The sequence below is a fragment of the Mastigoproctus giganteus genome, chromosome 10 (genome assembly GCF_048544385.1).
Source record: "Mastigoproctus giganteus isolate SK-2022 chromosome 10, ASM4854438v1, whole genome shotgun sequence".
Lineage (NCBI taxonomy): Eukaryota > Metazoa > Arthropoda > Arachnida > Uropygi > Thelyphonidae > Mastigoproctus > Mastigoproctus giganteus.
In genome coordinates, this window is record NC_143584.1 from 78,707,848 (window position 1) to 78,727,803 (window position 19,956).

The 19,956-nt window shown below is 38.2% G+C and overlaps 1 protein-coding gene across 1 annotated transcript in view; it reads left to right on the forward strand.

Moving 5' to 3' along the window:
* The window catches only part of Cog7 (conserved oligomeric Golgi complex subunit 7), a 335,222-nt gene that overhangs the window by 260,829 nt on the left and 54,437 nt on the right, over positions 1-19,956 (forward strand). Inside the window, exon 20 of the mRNA XM_090382401.1 lies at positions 12,820-12,950. Within this exon, the coding sequence (XP_090238527.1) occupies positions 12,820-12,950 (131 nt within the window). The remainder of the gene's footprint in view (positions 1-12,819; positions 12,951-19,956) is intronic.

A 19,956-nucleotide genomic window follows, 5' to 3' on the forward strand; every position in this document is an offset into this window, starting at 1 on the left:
TTTTGAAAAGTGTTGGTGACATGCAACAACCTTGTAAAAGCCTTTTGAAGTGTGGAATTCAGGTGACAAAGCTGATCCCACTTTAATTCTGCATCTATTATTCCTGTAAATTGCCTTAATAATGTTAATCAGTTGTCCATCAATATTTGCCTCTTTCAGTGCTTCCCATAAGAGTTTTCTTGGAACACTGCCATATGCCTTTTCAAGGTCAATGAAAATCATAAAGATTTTTTTTCCTTTTGATTGGCATTTTTCAAGGATCTGTCGTACTGTTGAGATATGATCTATACATGACCTCCCAGCTGAAAAACCACTTTGTTCTTCTAATACCTCGATTTGGGCTTCTAAATGGTTCCTGATCCATTTTCCAAGGATCTTTAACAGTGGGTTCAAGACGCATATTCCTCTGTAATTTGAACAGCTTTTCCGATCACCCTTCTTATAAATTGATGTAATATATCCTGTTATCATTTCTTTCGGTATTTCTTCTACTCTCAGTATACTATTTAACAGTTTTTGTATCAGAACAGCCACTCCTCTTCCTCCATATTTCAGAAGTTCCATGTAAACTCCTCCAGGTCCAGGTGATTTGCCATTCCTTCCTTCCTTTAGCAGGAGTTCCACTTCCCTAACAGAAATTTTTAAGCCTGAGTCTTCTACACCAAAATCCTCCATTGTCCTGAACTCTTCCCGGTCTTCTTTTAAAAGTCCTTCGTAGTACTCCGTCCAGTCTTTCAAAGGTATTAATTGCAAACCAGCATTGTGTTTTTTCTGTTTTCTCAAGTCTTTAAGGACTGTCCAAGATTCTGCTGATTGCTTGAAGTCAATTTTCTGTTAATAGTTGCGCATTTCCTTTCCCATTCTTCATTTTTCGCTTCTACTACCAACCGATTGGCTATTTTCTTTTTTTCAACATAAATGTTCCTATATGCATCATTCCATTACCCAGCCATTTCTGATATGCAAGTTTCTTTTCCTCTATAGCAGCTCTTACTTTCTCTGTAATCCAGGTCTTTTTTGGTCCTTGGCTCTTCTTTTTTGCCTAGGATTTCATGAGCTATTTTTTTAACAGTATTTTTTAAATATTTGTAGATTTCTTCAGTATTACCTTTTATCTTTATGTTAATTGCAGCATCCAGTCTCTGGGTGGAGTTGTTTCTAATGCTGTAGTCCTGGAGTAGGTCAATGTTAAATTGATCCACTTGTAGCATTTCTCCTTCCCTGCATTATTGGCTGTTCACACATATTTTATTAATCCAGTTCCACCTCTGTTGTTTTAACAAGAAAATGGTCAGATCCACATTCAGCTCCTCTATAAACTCTGACATCTTTCAATACATATGTCCCTGAATGTTTTGAAATAATGTAATCTATAACTGATCTAATTTGTCTTGTCTCCTGTGACCAAGTATATTTATGGATATCCTTGTATTGGAAAAATGTGTTGTTTATTCTTAAGTCGAACTGTTCACAAAGATTACATAGTCCATCTCCGTTGTCATTCCTCTCTTTCTCTCCAAATCTTCCAATAACTTTGCTATTTTGTTCAGTTTCTACTCTTGCATTGAAATCTCCCATTAGAAATATCTCTTTGTTCTTAGGAATTTTTTCTATTAGTTCTCTCAGATCCTCCCAAAATTCATCCTTCAAAGTATCGGCGGTGTCATTAGTCAGGGCATATATTCCCAAAATACATATTTCTCTCCCGTACATTTTCAGTTCCAATGAGATCATTCTTTCATTAATAAATTGCCAGTTTTTGATGTTGTGTCTCAATTTCTTTTTAACAGCAATAGAAACTCCTGCTCTTGCTCTTTCACTCTTATCAACTCCACTCCAAAAGTGGTAGTATTCTCCCATTATTTCCACTCCACATCCCTTTTTCTTTGTCTCTGATAACATGACGATGTCTAACTTGAATTTTTGCAGTTCATCCGGAAGAAAGTTTCTTTTAGTTGAAAGGCCTTGAATATTCCAGCATCCCAAAATCATAGTCCTTTTCCGTTTCCGAAAGTGCAGTCCATTTTCATTTTCACTTGTAGGTCGTTTAGCATTTGTGTATTTTTTATACTGAACGAGGAGCTAGCCCATTGCAGCAACCCCCAACCTGGAGGGCCGGGGTATCTCTCTTAGTCTGCCCCCTACCCTTTGACCTGTCTGGCTTGGGAGGCCCTACCAGTAGCTAAGCTACCGCCGACTTAGCTCTCCGGGTCATCGGGACACGCAAACTCCCCCACTGCAACAAGGTGGAGAATACCATCGGGGGAGACTCACTTTAATACCATGAAAATATGCCTTCATATATGCTACATATGGAATTGCATTTTCAAAAAAAAAGAAAAAGAAAATGCTGCAGTGGTGCTGATATTTTTGAACTAGTCTTTTTATTTAATGAGATGTCTGCTGTAAATAAAATGAAATGTAGTTCTCTGTTGATAACTGATTATTGGCACACTTGTTTTAATGTTTAATGTGCACTCTCTTACATTTTTTTTCCCCTTTGATTTAGCATGCAGTCCATTTTTATCTCCAACCTACATCCATGCAGCCTTATGGTGTCTGGTGCAACTACTTCTGTTATGGAGGAGTGCGTTTTAATTCTGTATTTAGTTATAATAAGTAGCCTTTTGATTTTCATATTAGGGATAATTTCCATGCTTATGCATTCTTTCGAATAAAGTCATGTTCAATAGTGCTGTTGCAGGGTATAATTTAGTTTCCTCAGTGTCTGTCAAGAGATGAATTATCCTGCTAAAAGCTACTACCTCATAGGATAGTGGAACATTTGCAGCATATTCAGAGAAATTATCACATGATGATCTGCCACTTGCTATAATTTCTGTTTCAGTGCATTTTGAAAGACCAAATTCTTTAGGAACCAATGGTATTGTGTTCCACTCCATTTTAACCTGCCAGCAGTAGTATGTAGTGTAGACATCCTTATTTAAAAATACCTTTGTGACTTTAATTGACAGTTCGAGATTAGTGGCTCTTTCTCTGCCTTCCGAAATGCACAAATGTTTTGGTGACTAGTTCTAGAAGCGGTATGTGTTATTTATTAAGTGAAATGTACCATTATGTGCAAATGTATCCCCAATTCATAAAGGGGGATCGAAGGGTGACCCGAGTAATTACAGACCAGTTAGTTTAACTTCTGTTCCGGGTAAAATAATGGAGTCACTGGTTAAAGATGCATTGCAGGATCATCTAGACAAGACTGCAGCAATAATTCAGACACAGCATGAGTTCGTTAAGGGAAAGTCTTGTCTGACAAATTTGATTGGTTATTACGATGTGGTTACAAAACTGGATGCAAAAAATAATTTTGATATCATATATTTGGATTTCAGGAAAGCTTTTGACACTGTTGCGCATGGAAGACTATTGTACAAATTGGAGCAGAATGGTATTAAGGGTAAGCTGGCTACAATGGATAAAAGGATGGTTAAGTGGGAGAAACAAGTGAAAGAATATTTGCTGATGCTATCGATGCAGTGTTAGGTGGGTCGGAAAACTGCTAGCTTGCGGGGATACAAAGACTAATAGATTAACAGTAGCCACTGGCAGAGATGAAAGTGATTCTTGCACTACTTCTATTCGAATGAGCAGAAGCCTGAAAAACAAGATGCAGGATATATCAGAGACTGCTGGGAGTCATTGCGGTACAAGTAAACTCATGGGTTGTGTTAGGGTAGCTAAGAATAGAAACAGGTGCATGTATACTTGTGTGTACACCAATGCTAGGAGTTTGGAAAAATAATTTGATGAATTTGAGGTATTGCTCAAAGCATCAAAAGAGGATATTGTTGGGATATCAGAGACATGGTGTCACACAGATATAAGGCATGCAGAACTGGAATTTGTGGAGTACAACGTCTACACAAAGGATAGACAGGATAGGAAGGGAGGAGGGGTTATGCTATTAGTTAAGAAACACATGAAATCCAAGGAAGTGAAGCCAGTCGACATCACTGTACACTGCAGTGTCGAGTCAGTTTGGTGTGACATAAGCAGTGGGAGATCAAAATTGAGAGTAGGAGTGTGCTATAGGCCTAATGACTCTGATGAGTATAATAAGAAACTGTACAGGGAAATAGAGTGGGCCAGTACATCAGAGAGTCTTATAATGAGGGATTTTAATTTCCCAGATATTGACTGGAATTTGTGGGTTGGTCACTCAAACACTAGCAAGGCTTTTGTGGATTTATTGGATGATTGTTTTCTACATCAGCATGTTCGGGAGGCAACTAAGAGGGAGTAATACTCTTGATTTGATTATCAGTAGTGATTCTTCATGCATTAAGAATCTGCAGATAATGGAACCACTAGGTGGCAGTGACCACAGTGTGCTGAAGTGGGATTTGCTCAAAGAGGTAACTACCATCAGGGGTAAAGGGAAGGGTTATTGCTTTCATAAAGGCGACTACGATGGTCTGAGACAGTATTTAAATTCTGTACACTGGGACCAACTGAAGATGTTACCAACAGCAAATTCAAAATGGGAAGCATTCAAAGAACTTATCTTGAAAGCTACTAGGCTTTACATACCAGCTAAGAAATATTATTCAAGGAAGAAAAATGCATGGGATACATATAAATTAACACGTGACACCGAAGCCTATGATAGATACAAGTTGATCTGTAACCAAGTTACAAAGGAGGTTAGGCAGGCAAAGGCAGATTACGAGAAATCTTTGGCAAGGGAGGCAAAGAAAAACAGCAAAGAGTTCTTTACTTATGTAAAATCTAGAAGGAAGGGGATGAATCAGATTGGTCCACTTGATATCGATAGGTCAACTCTTGATGATCCTGCTCAGGTAGCTAACACACTAAATGAATATTTTGCATAGACATTCACACATGAGGAGTTATTCAGCAAGAGGAATGCCAGAGGTGTTTTCAACTCTGGCAGTAATCTAGAGAATCTTGTAATAACTGAGAGTAAAGTGGAGGAGAACTTGTTGAAGATAAACATAAGAAAGGCACCTGGGGTGGATGGGATCTATCCAGTTATATTGAAGGAGGCAGCAAAGGAAGTAAGCAAACCCTTAGCCATAATTATGAGAGCTTCCTTGGACTCAGGGGAGGTACCCACAGACTGGAGATGTGCAGATGTGACCCCAATTTACAAAGGCCGACACAAATAATTATAGACTTGTGAGTTTAACTTCTGTTCCAGGAAAATTAATGGAGGCACTGGTTAAAGAAGCACTGCAGGATCATGTAGACAAGACTTCAGTTATAGCTCGGACACAGCATGGTTTTGTTAAGGGAAAATCTTGCCTGACCAATTTGATTGGATACTATGATGCAGTCACAAAAGAACTGGATGCAAGGAATAACGTTCATATTATATACTTCGATCTTAGAAAGGCTTTTAATATTGTTGCAAATGGAAGACTGCTGCACAAATTGGAGCAGTGTGACATTGGAGGCAAATTGCTGCTATGGATAAAGGGGTGGTTGAGGGGGAGAAGACAGAAGAGAGTGGTAATCAATGGACACTGCTCATCGTGTACTAATGTTATTAGTGGAGTCCCTCAGGGTTCAGTGTTGGGTACATTGTTGTTTTCTGTATTTATAAATGATATTGATGACGGTATATCAAGCTTAATGTCCAAGTTTGTAGACGATACAAAGGGTGGCAGGGTTGTCAAGGACACTACTGACACTATGCTGCTGCAACAGGATCTGGAAAGGTTGAGCAGATGGGCTGAGAGGTGGCAAATGAAGTTTAACATTGACAAATGTAAAGTACTACATATGGGAAACAGCAACCTCAGAGCAATGTATCAACTCTGTAGTACTACACTGACAGTGGTAGAGAATGAAATGGACCTGGGGGTAATTGTGCAGGCAGATATGAAGTTCTCTGAGCAGTGCAGACGGGCTGCAAGGGTAGCTCATGGTGTTTTGTCAATGGTATACATCAATTTTTTAGCAGGGATAAGGAGGTGATTATTCCCTTGTATAAGGCAATGGTTAGGCCACACCTTGAGTACTGTATACAGGTCTGGAGGCCTCATTTCAAGAAGGTTGTAGAGCTGCTGGAACGAGTACAGAGAAGGGCAACAATATTAGTGAATGGAACAAAGGGGTACTCTTACGAAGAAAGGCTTAAGTTTTGCAAATTACAGTGTCTGGAGACTAGGTACCAGTGAGGTGATCTGATAGAGGTGTATAAAGCCTTGAATGGTTTGAGCATGCTCAATGCTGATGGGATTCTTCCTTGTGCTCAGAATAATCACCTGAGATGGCATAAATTCAAATTGAGGAAAGACAGATGTAGGATAAACGTGGAGAAATTTGCCTTTAGCCAGCGGGTAGTTGGTTGGTGGAACAGACTTCCATCCGTTGTCGTGAAAGTTGATAGCCTAAATAAATTTAAGGCTCAGCTGGACAGGTATTTCAAACGAATTTTGCATTACACTCTGATACACACATCTTAAATGGTAAGATCTTATAATTTCAGTGGTCACCATTATGTTTCAAGATGGTGACTTGTGATAAAAATATCTTCATCAGGCTATCGAAGGACCCCTGTGTCTGTCTTCCCATGTAAATCTCTAAATATGGCTTGACCTAGATTGATAAAATGTTTGAGTCTCAGTATTTACTTGTGTGAGGAGACACACACACTTGGTGTTGATCTCTGTGATAATATACTGTGTATTCTGCTTGCCACTCATTTTTGTCTGTGATCAAATCCCACTGAGAATGGAAAAAGTCCTTTTCAGTCAAGTCTGTACTTAGCTGGTCTCAGGTGGAGGAAATAGGGTATCAACCTACTCATGTAAATCACTGAAGAATATGACTGTACAGATATAACAAATGATTAAGTTTGCACAAATTAGCATGCCATATCATCTGGTATACACTAACATTGACAAATGTAAAGTACTACATATGGGAAACAGTAACCCCAGAGCGACGTATCAACTCTGCGGTACTACACTGACAGTGATGGAGAATGAAAAGGACCTGGGGGTAATTGTGCAGGCAGATATGAAGTTCTCTGAGCAGTGCAGACAAGCTGCAAGAGTAGCTCATGGTGTCTTGTAGGCCGACCGGGCTAGCCGAGTGGGTAAAGTACCTGCCCGGCAACCCAAAGGTCGCGGGTTCGATTCCCGCCTCGGGCTTGGATCAAAGTACTGCAAAAACCTTGGGAGGTGCACTATGGCCACAGAAGCCGATGCGCCAACAACTACCAAATCAAAATCAAATCAAATCATGGTGTCTTGTCAATGATATACAGGAATTTTTCTAGCAGGGATAAGGAGGTGATTATTCCCTTGTATAAGGCAATGGTTAGGCCACATCTTGAGTACTGTATACAGGTCTGGAAGCCTCATTTCAAGAAGGATGTAGAGCTGCTGGAACGGGTACAGAGAAGGGCAACAAGATTAGTGAATGGAACAAAGAGTTGCTCTTATGAAGAAAGGCTTAAGTTTTGCAAATTACAGAGTCTGGAGACTAGGCACCTGCGAGGTGATCTGATAGAGGTGTATAAGGCTTTGAATGGTTTGAGCATGCTCAATGCCAATTGGATTCTTCCTCTTGCTCAGAATAATCACCTCAGAGGGCATAAATTCAAATTGAGGAAGGACGGATGTCAGATAGATGTGCGGAAATTTGCCTTTGGCCTATAGTACTTAGTACCGTGTTTGGGTTCATTTTGGGTTGGTTGGTGGAACCGACTTCCATCATTTGTTGTTGAAGTTGATAGCCTAAACAAATTTAAGGCTCAACTGGACAGGTATCGAACGAACGGAGGGGTGAAATGGGAGTGGTGTGTTTTTTTTTTTTTTTTTTTTTTTTTTTGGCTGATGCTGAATAAGCTTGCTTTCTTGCATCATATGCCTCTACTAATGCTAATGCTAACCAAAAGTAGCTCTGCACTCATGCTTGAATTAAAGTTGATTGTAGTTATTACAAAATAGTAGGACTAGCTAAAAAGTGTTCCACAGATTTTCTTCTGTTTTAGCGTGTTTTCTTGCCTAAATAATGTTCTCTTTGAATCACTTGGCTTCCGACAAGGCTGCACGCTAATATATGTTTCCAGAAGACCTGGGTTTCAAACGATAGTCTAGTAGTTGGATTAGGACAAACATCTTGCACCCTCAAGCCCACTCAGACTTAAATAAGAGTAAGCCCACAGCATCAAGATCATGTTGTGATTAACTCAAAGGTTCTCCTTAAGTTGAACTTTGAGCCTGCATAACTCCAACTCAAAATCTACTCAATAAATTATGTGAATTATGTGTAACAGAGAGTTGTCACGAGTCAAAATGATCAACAAAACAAGATTTATTAAACCTATAAGTCATATACATGAGTACATTTGAACTGGTCAAACTTTAGATTAATGGGTATGTGGTTGCTTGGTAAATTAACTGAATAACAAGCATTATCTTACTGTTAGCAGTATTAGAATTTTGGAATGTTCTTCATGTGCTTTTCCACTATTTCTCTTGCGAAAATTCACAATCACTGATGACAGTTATGTCATACAATTGTTCCATTATTAAAATAAGAATACATCTGTCAACCTAACAATTACCATGAGTATTAAAACAACTAATTGGTCAGGTCGCGTTAACTGTTAAATTCTAACTATGAAATGTAGATACACATTTGTCAGAATGATTTTTATGAGAAGGGAGGTCGGTGTGTGTGTGTGTGTGTGTGTGAATTTAAGGCAAGGGGAAAGTATAATTAACTTCTAATGGTTGAGTTTGTGTTGTTTAAAAAATAAAACTACTCACTTACTGACAAGTCGTTTGTCCTTGGCACTTCTTAGTCCTGCTCTTTTATCCATCTGTACAACTCTGGGCTATCTTCTTTAACTTTCTCTATCTGCTGACTTATACTTTCGCTAAGCTTCTCGGACCCGCTCTCAAACTTTTACAACCTGGAAACTCCGAAACCTACAGCCCAGCTCTCTCTTTTCTTTCCCCTTTTCCTATAAATACCTCTACATTCCCCTGTCAACTTTGGAATTTGACGCAACTAAAAATGATATATTAAATAGATACAGGAAATCTCATATTTTTGTAAGGCAGTTTCTTTCGTTTTGCAATTGCGGTCATCGAACATAAATCAATACACTCATATGAACGGAATTTTAGAATGACAATCATTGTGTTTATTAGTTTTGATCTCATAAGGAATTATGTCTCCTGTTCTAATTTCTCACTCTCCTCTGTCACAAGTCGCAATCTGCTCTTTTTGTTCCTGAGGCAATTATGCAATACGCAGACTGCCCGTGACCATCGGAGAGAGGGGTGACTGACATCATCTAATTGATCTGGGCACTAAACGCGGTGTATCGTTTCAACAACAACTTCCCCCTAGGGCGGCGACTGACTGCAGCTACGAAATTGAAAGTTAAACAACGTTCATTCTGTCAGATTAGTTGTATAGACCATGGAAAAAGTATAGGACACTTTGAAGACTAAATGCTTCTTAAAAGCAGGTGAAAGGGATAAAAAATGATAGCATTTTTTAACACTTTAACGCTCCTTCCATCTACGACCATAAATTTCGAGCAAGGGGGGGAAAGAAATTTTCACATGCTTGAAATTTATATTAAATTTTTTTTTAATTTTACCGTGGAAACATGAAATCTTACGCTGGGGGGGGTAGACACAGACATCTCTTCTCTTACATAGCTAAATTGATCTAAACTAGACACATAATATTAGAAAAACAATAATAGGTGTCGACCTCATAATTTTGTATCTCCTTAGTCATCTGGTAATAAACAATGATAGTTTTTGTGTAAATTTTGACATCCAACAATCTTACCTTGGTTGAACAGACATACTGGTCTCTCTTAGACCTTAAGCAAAGTCACATACAACAAAGTATATTTTCACATGAGTAGAGAGGTGTAATGTCCTTTTTATCACTATAGTGTAACAATGTTTTTTTTTTTTTTTTTTCATGGATTAACACATATTGTTTTGTTATCATTGTACTGAATGTTCTCCAAGTTGGAAACGTCGAAACTGGACAACTGAAGCACTGGGATACCGATGAAACTGTCCATTGTTGGTCCGGGAAAACACTGGAACTTTCTTCTCAAAGAAATTTCTGACCCCGCATTTCCTTTATTGTACTTTTGGCTCAACACTCAGTATTACATGTAACAGGAAAAATCAAAGAATTAATATCTGTCCTGGTTTCAACATAATCAGTATAATATAACACTAGACATACCATTCATTGTGACATTTAACAATTGAGACAACACAAGTATACAACACACATGACATTTCCTTATAATGAATATATTTATATATATATATTTAGCAAATAGCAAAAAAAAAGAAAGTTCTTTTAACAAATGACCAGTTCTCTTTTTTTTTTTTAAAAGGAAAACCAAGCAAGCATCAAACACTAAGTGAATTGTAAAATCTATAAACCATTTGCAATAAGATACAACCAATGAATTTAAGGAATACATTTGGGTAAATATGGTTGCAAGTTACTATATATATGAACTAGCTTGCAACAATCTACGACTACATATACTACTTTTAAAACAAAATTCTTGGCAGTTGTATCTACTGACCAATTGAATTGTTTAACTGTTCAGCACCTTCTGGAGGTGCTATCTGTCATCTGCAAGGTATCTCACTACCTCCAGAGAGAGAGTTCTTGGCTTTACAAATCCTTTGCGTTCAAGCCACTGCATATACTTGTTGGCTGTGAAAACAGCACACTGTTCCTTAGGGTGATTCCCTGGACAATGATGGGGAAAATTCGGGGCAGGAGAAATATTCGATGTTCATGACAGTCCTGAATGGTAGAACTTCTTCTACACACTGCACATTACTTTCTCCCTTGGTCAAGATCGTGTGGTATGGTTCGGTGGTCTGGCAGAACCATGCGCTGAAATGTGTTGAGGAAAGTGCACTGGATTTTGGAAGAAGGACAACAAACTGACTGTCCCAAGTGAGACAGGCAACTTCTTCTATCGAGAGTGCACCCTCGACACTGTTGGAAAAGACGAAATCAACAAACATCCAATTGTTGACTGGTACAGGACACGGCTGATGGGGTCGTCATGAAGACTGCATCTGCATAGAACCGGTCCAAGTTGGTTGACAGGGGCGCTGAGTTTTACCCATGTGGGTTAAGGAGATTTGCACTTCCCCTTTCCAGAATTTAAAAACTGTCTACGACCACTATAGTCACCTTTACGGAAGCAAAAACCCCTTCCTTTACCCCTGATGGTAATTTTATCTTTAAGTAAATCCCACATCAGTACGCTGTGATCACTGCCACCTAATGGTTCCTTTATCTGCAAATTCTTAATACACGAATGATCACTGCTGATAACCAGATCAAGAGTGTTACCCTCTTTGGTTTCCTCTTGAACATGCTGCTGCAGAAAACAATCATCCAGTAAATCCACAAAAGTCTTACTAGTGTGCAGGTGACCAAGCCATAAGTTCCAGTCTATATCTGGGAAGTTAAAATCTCCCATTATAAGCCATTCTGATTTACTAGCCCACTCTATTTCTCTGTACAATTGTTCATTGTACTCATTCGAGTCATTAGGCCTATAACACACTCCTACTCTAATTTTTTCTTTCGCAGTGCTTATGTCACACCAAACTGACTCAACAGTGCACTGTTCATCTATATCAACTGGATGCACTTCTTTTGATTTTATGTTTTTCTTAATTAACAGCATAACACCTCCTCCCTTCCTATCCTGTCTATCCTTTCTGTACACATTGTACTCCCCAAATTCCAGTTCTGCATTCCTTATATATGTGTGACACCACATCTCTGCTATCCCAACAATATCCACCTTTGATGTCTTGACCAACAAATTCATCAAATTTATTTACTATACTTCTAGTATTGGTATACCTGCAAGTATACATGTACCTATTCATATTATTAGTTACTCTAACACATCCCACATACCCACCTGTTTCACGATGACAGCCATCAGTCCCCGAAACCCCCAACACCCCTCGCTCCATGCCGCTGCTTATTCTAATAGAAATCGTGCAAGAATCACCTTCACCTCTGCCTGCAGCCACTTTTAACCTTTTAGTCTGTGAACCCCCCCAAGCTAGCAGTTTTCTGACCCACCTAACACTGCCTCGATAGCATCAGCAAATATTCTTGCACCCTTTCTATTTAAGTGTATCCCATCCCTGTAGAAGCAGTCTCTCCTGTTAACACCAGGCTGAAAAAAATTTTACCCCTTGAGCCTTGCACATTTCCTCCAGGGCCAAATTGATTGACAAGGCTCTCATCCTGTACTCCTTCCTATCGTATCTGGGCAGAATTGCATACACTTTCAAATTTAACCCTAATTTACAACTTTTTTGCAACATTGACATGTACTTGTTAAGTAAATCTGCAGATCTCCTACTCTTAATGTCATTGGTGGCAACGTGTACAACAATATCACCCTTCCCCTAAAAGATGATATATGCTTTACAACGTCATCAAGTTTGCCCCTGGCAGACATACCCTGGTCCTATTCCATCTATCCTTTTTACACAATATATTCCTCGTCTCCCTAACAATAGTCACCGACGATAACTAACTCCTGTGGGACCAGTGCATTCTGCCTTGGAGGTTGGCGCTGTGTTGCCTGATGCCAGGAGTGAGCCCTGGCATTGAGTTGGGCAGCTGAGAGCATTATATTTATTTATATAAATAAATATAAAAAGCTATAAATAAAGAATTATAATACGTTTATAAAAATTTGGGTGCTCAAAATTTTAGTAGACCTGCCTGACAATGAATTTTCCATGGCTGAGCTATCCATATGTTTTCTGTTTTCAGAGAAAAGTCCTCATCTTTTGCAAGAAAGTACTAAACTGTTTAGAAGACTGTGTGCGGAAGCTGGAAGAGTTATAATAGATATTGTATTTGACCAAGTTCAGGCTCATCTCCAAGACTTACCAGTAATGAAGGTATAGCTTAAAGAGATATTGTCAGTTTTTCATAAAAAAAATTCAGTTTTATGTTTCTTAACTAAAACAGCTTTAAACATTTAGATGTGGCTTACTTTGGCTTATTGTATTTTTTGCATCAACTTTAGAAAAGAAAAATTCTCTTTTTAGTCACTGCTGCCACTTTAATAATTAATGTGATTTTTATACTGTTGGTGGTGGAGTTCTAACAATGGATGGTCAGTGAAAGTCATGCTGTTAAATGGGCTCTGATTTAAATGATAATTTTATGAATAATAATTAGTATTAGTATTAGTAACGGCCGTATGGTGCAAGAAAGCCTATGGCTTATGCTGCACCAGCCAAAAAAAAAAAAAATCCGAACAAAACAATGATAAAAACAAAAATTAAATAAATAAATAATAATAATTAATAAATAAATAAAAATAATAAAATGAAATTAAAAATTAAATAAAAAGGAAATTAATCCTATCATCCTATGCGCTTCCCTTACCCGAAAGTACTATCCAGATGACCTTTGAATTTCCCCAAACTGTCGGCCTCTACCACCCATGAAGGCAACTTATTCCAGTAATTTATAACTCGCTGGCTAAAATAAAACTTCCTGCAGTCCAATCTAAACATTTCCCCGCGTAACTTGAATTTATGTCCCCTAGTTCTAGCATCATTTATAATCTTGAAAATTTTGTCCTCATTCATTTTACTGATGCCTCTCAGAGCCTTAAACACCTCAATCAAATCTCCTCTAAGGTGTCTAGTTTCCAAACTCTGCAACCCACATATTCGAAGTCTTTCTTCATAAGGACGCCCTTTTGCCGATCTCACCAGGCGAGTTACCCTTCTTTGCACCCTTTCAAGAAGCTCGATGTCTTTCTTTAGGTGCGGTCTCCATACTTGAACACAGTATTCCAAGTGTGGTCTAACATAGGCCTTATATAATGGGATTATCACGTCCCTATCTCTACTTGCAAAAGTTCGATAGATCATCGATAGGACACCATGGGCCTTCCTTGCAACCTGTTTACAATGCTCAGAGAATTTCATGTCTGACCGTATCGTAACAGTGTAACAGATAATAGATATGCAGTATAACAGATAATAGATATGTGGATTGTATTCAGGAAGTGAAGCTATATCTGAGGATATAATTTTTTTCACAAGTCTGGTAATTATATAGATGGTAGAGGTGAAAATATATTTTAGCAGTTGGAATATTATCTAACTCCTTTCAGCAACAATGTCTGCCTATGCTATTGCATGGGGGGCTAGCAGTTTTTCTTTGTGCATTGGTATTTCAAACTTATGAGTTTCTTCAAACTGAGGATCTGTTGGATTTTGTTGGGGAGGTTAAGATTAATATAGACATATGTTTTTGGGATCTTTTAGGCAGTGGATTTCTTAGATACATTTTTTCTTTATATATGTTATCTACCTATTTAGAATTAGTGGAACCTATAACTGATTAGTTTGAATTATGGTAGAGAAGAGGGAAAAAGATTCTAGCATGCACACCGCACAGCATGTCCTTATCAATTACTTACATTGGCTGAAAGCTATGAGCAAAATAATTTGATAATTAGCATTAGTAGAGGCATATGATGCAAGAAAGCAAGCTTATATAGCATCAGCCAAAAAAAAAAAAAAAAAAACCCTTTCCATTTCACCAATCCATTCACTCCAAATGATTTAGTGCTGCCTTGAACCTATTTAAGTTGCAACCTCCACTACGACAGATGGAGGTTCGTTGGAACAATTAACAACCCGCTGACTAAAGGCAAATTTCTGCACATCTATTCCACAACTGTCTTTCCTCAATTTGAATTTATGTCCTCTCAGGTGAGTAATCTGAGCAAGAGAAAGAATCCCATCAGAATTGAGCTTGCTCAAACCATTTAAGGCCTTATACACCTCAATCAAATCACCTTGAAGGTGCCTAGTCTCCAGATGCTGCAATTTGCAGAACTTAAGCCTTAGTAAGTGGACTCCCTTTGATCCCCTCACAAATCTTGTTGCCCTTCTGTGTACTTGTTCCAGCAACTGTTCATCCTTCCTAAAATGAGGCCTCCAGACCTGTATGCAGTATTCAAGGTGTGGCCTGACCACTGCCTTATACAAGGGGATAATCACCTTCTTATCCCTGCTAACAAAATTCCTGTATATCATTGACAAGACACTATGAGCCACTCTTGCAGCCTGTCTGCACTGCTTGAGTGGAGGGAACGTCCCTTTCATTGAGCAGTCATAAGACTGCAGCAAGTAGTCAAGGAGTGATGGAGAACAACACAAGTGTGGAATTTAGTCACTGCTGCCACAGATTCTTTGGCAGCAATGACAAAAAGGTAGGGAGCAGAAGAAAAGGAAGGCAAAACGTAAGTTAGATTATAAGCATAGGTAGAATTTCAGACATTCAGATATGCCTCTGAAAAGTGAGGAACAAAAAGAAGATCTGGAGCTTCTGAACACGAGTAGGTGACAATACTGAATAGGGAATGGAAGATGCAGTTTCTGGGGTTGCCCTTGAAGACAGCCCCCTGTCCAGCTATGCTAAGACTCAAAATGAGGCTGAAATTTTAACTAGATACCTGAAAGACAGCAAAAATTTGGATGATTTGGGCTGTATGAAATGAGTGAGAAAATGGGTTGCAGTCCAAGTTATGTAAACAGTCAATCTCCAGGTGTAGTTAAAAATACCACGAGTATGACCCAGAGAAGATTGTTTCAATCCTAAGAGGAGAAAGCTCTTAATGAGATATACAAGAATATGGATTTAGATCTAGCTTTAATTTTTTATTTTTTTTTTTATTTTGGGCAGTGAGCAGAGCCTAATAGGGACTGAGTGGATTGAGGGGATTAATTTCTCCACTGTCTAATGCAGAGCGTGTGATTAAAGATGAGAATGTGCCATGTAACCCAGATTTTGAGCTAGGTGAAGTTGTTGTTGAATTTGTTGGTGTAATCAGCAACTGTGGCTGTAATGCACCTAGGTGAAGTAATCTCAAAATCAGATGCTGATGGAGTGCTCATATAAAAATCAGGGTCATGTATTTTTGTGCTTGGTTCCTGAGTTAACAGGAATACTCCAAACCAGTATACAGGAGACTCTGTTCAATGAGAAAATTGGAATAAGCAAAAGTTTGATTGACGAAATTTTATCTATATAGGGTTCCCTGGAAAATGCAGCAGTGAAACTGGGAGCTCAGAATGAAAGTTTAAAAGAGAGAGTGTCCAGCCTGGAAAAAATGGTTTCAACCTATTGAGAACAAGTAAGTTATTTACAGAAAATGACTGTAAAAGTTGGATGTGGGCAAATTGGTTTGTGACGGGAGATACTCTATATAGTGATATGTTAAAGAAGGTGGAGACAAATGTAGTTAGAGAGAATGAGCATGATGATAAGACAAGCAGGAAGGCATGCATTTCATACTACTGTAATTAGAGCAAATGATGATTTTCTTGACTAAAGGATAGTAAAGAAATGCAAGATGTCATTGGTAATGCAATGAAAGGAATGTTGAAATCAGTTAGAGTTAGAAAGTTTCAACAAATACAGAACCGAATTGTCATTGAGGTGGAGAGTTTAATGTTGATCACATAAAAACGAACAAAAGAATAAGTCATTTGGATATCTCATTCTCCAAGCCTAGACTGGGATCAAAAGTGATCATTTATGATGTCAGTGAGGAGATTAGCAAGGATGAATTAATAAATCAGTTATATGAATATGACACAGATGGAAATGGATGGTGATGTCTTTGTGCATTTTGGGAGTGTCAGTGAGGTAAACTCTGGTAGAAATAGGATAATGGAAGTATCGACCATATTTACAAATATGGATCAAGGTCACATTTTTTAGGGATGATGACATACATATTGGCTGAATTTGTTGATGTCTGAAAAAAACCTATGAGGTTAGGGGTTGGGTATATCATATAATTTCTTGTGAGCACCGACCAAGTGAAAACAGCTTTAATACAAAGTGAGAGAGTACAAACAGTAACACAAAAAATGCACACTGACAAAAGGTACTGACAATCAAGTGATGACACAATAAATTTAGCATAAACAAAAAAGAACACAGCAATAGTAGCTTTCGGCCACTGTATTTGCTTTTCTCAACTAACTGAGAACTGAAAAGCAGTGATTTTTATGTGGGTGGTTGGCCTTCAAGTATGTAAGCACACGCGATCATATAGGAGGAGAGAGTTGATCGAGCATAAGTGCGAAGAGTGACTATGGAGAGGAAGAGAGCTGACTAGAGAAAGGGGAGGGAGAAGAAGAAGGAAGGGAGAGTGTTGAGGTCGATGACCAGTGATGGCAGTTGCCGAGCTCGTGGGAAATGACTGAATTCATTTCACCTTGTTACAACTGTTACAATTGCCGGTCTTACGGATGCACTTTGAAGACTCACAGGGACTGCAAGCCAATCTGCAGTCACTATACTAGAATGGTCACAGTTTTCAACATACACCTGCAGTATAGTATGTGCAATAGACCTGCAGTATAGTATGTGAAAATTTCAAGTCAAGGAGAAACAGATGTAACCATTTCATAAGAGACAGAAAATTTCCAGAATATGAGCGTGTATGGAAACTGATTATTGAACAGATTAATTACTTTCCAGCATGCAATGGTACAGTACAGTAATTTCTGTAATATGCATCAGAACCAACAGAACTGTGAATGTAATGAAATGATAGGTTATAATCTACATTAGCATTAACATATGTAAAGGCACATGATGCAAGAAAGCAAGCTTATATAGCATTAGCAAAAAAAAAAAAAAAAAAAAAAACTCTCATTTCACCCATCCACTCACTCCTAGATGTTTGTCTAGTTCTGCTTTGAATCTATTTAAGCTATCAACTTCTACAACGACAGATGGAAGTTTGTTCCAGAAATCAACCACCCACTGGCTAAAGGCAAACTTCTGCACATCTATCCTACAACTCTCTTTCCTCAATTTGAATTTATGCCTTCTCAGGCAATTATTCTGAGCAAGAGGAAGAATCCCATCAACATTGAGCATGCTCAAACCATTCAAGGCTTTATACACCCCAATCAGATCACCTTGCAGGTGCCTAGTCTCCAGACACTGTAATTTGCAAAACTTAAGCCTTTCTTTGTAAGAGCAACCCTTTGTTCCATTCACTAATCTTGTTGCCCTTCTCTGTACTTGTTCCAGCAGCTCTACATTATTCTTAAAATGAGGCCTCCAGACCCGTACACAGTAGGTGTGGCCTTTCTTTAAATATATTCTTTAAAGTTTAAATATAAGTAAACATTCTTTAAATATAGTCCAGTTAAATGGTCAATAATCAAGGGTTCTGGCAGATGAATTCTGGGTTGTGTGCAATCATCCACAGATTGATTTTGCATGTATCTAACTGCCATATGAAATAGATTGTAAGATTATGTGATACTCCTTCTCTACATAAATTTCTTCCAGTCAAGATCATAATGTACGTGTAGCTATTCTTATCTTTAACCACAATATTACTGTTACATCCCTTTTGCACTTTGCATGCTGTATGTGTATCAATCCAGACAGATAGCAGCAAATTCTGCTTAGTGTCACTTTATTTCAAACATGGGGTGGAAATTGAAACATATATGAATTGTTGCATCGCTTAGTGGGAGAGAAGCTCATTCTGTGTTTGGATTCAAATTCTAAAAATACTTGGGGTTCAGCAGATTGACTGATGACAAGGGAAGCTTAATGAAGAGGCAGTACATTACCACAGTTTGTTTGTACAAAATCAGTGCTCAATGGTACTTTTTGGAGCATGAATATTTTTTTTTTTTGAGAAAATCCCAAAAATGAGAAGTATTAGAACCTATAGAGAGGCATTAGAACCTATAGTATAAGATGAAAGAAGATACTTGTTGACATTAGACTTGAATATCTCTAGGTTGTAATTTGCAAGAAATATTTATGAAGGAAGGTTGTTCCAGAAAACAGAAGTTGAATGTATAAATTGAAAAGAAGAAAATTCGGTTCTCTGAGTTTAAAGTTGGACAGTAAATGGATGTTGATTGGTTGTGGCACATGTTCGGACTGCTTTGGAAGAGAAAGCAGGAATTTTAGAAACCAATTCAGAAGAACAGTGCCCATTGTTAGTATTTATAGAAAAGGCATGCAGGAGAAACTGAACATCTATCAGACAAAGGGTAGAGAGAGAGTCTGTTAGAGAGGAGTCGTTAATTAACCTAACTGCCCTCTTTTGAATGGAGACTAGAAGCCTGAGAGGGGTTTGGGGTCACCGTGCCAGAAGTAGGAACACTATTTCGTAGTAGAACAGGGTTGCGATTTGTATAGAGTGAACAGCTGGTTGGAAAAAAAGTAAGTGAAAAAGAATATCTGGTTTTTTAGATGCAGAGAAGCAATATTTGTAATGTGCGTATACCAGGAGATATTAGAAGTCAGGGTAATACCTCAGTAGAGGTATATGACCTTGCCTAGAAATCAGAGTATCGTCGAAAATAAACATAGGAGTAGACAAATCCTTTTTTGCAAGGTATAAGACTGGATTCAGTTTTAGAAGGATTGAAATCAACCAAGTTATCTTTGCTCCACTTGAGAATTACCCGGAAATCATCATTTAAGGAATTGGTAGTAGATATTCAAGAAGTTGAAGGTGCAGGCCAAGTTTTCTCAAATCGGAAAGTGGAATGTAATGTGCTATCATCATCAAAACTATGAATAGGATTTCCAATGAATGGAAGAATGCAATTAATATACAAGAGGAAGAGATCAGCATTAGTGGAGATCAGAATACAGTGAGCAGTCAGAGAAAGAACTGGATACTCAATTACAAAACACAGTTTACGAACCATACGATGGAAGCTTATTTAGATGGCCTTTATGCCAAATGCAATCAAAAGCCTTTGAACTGTCAAGAGCCAATGCTTGGTTTCACAAAACATTTCCATTGAATTTCATCATAAATGGGTAACATAAGCCAGAATATCACCAGTGGATCGACACTAATGGAATCCATACTGACAA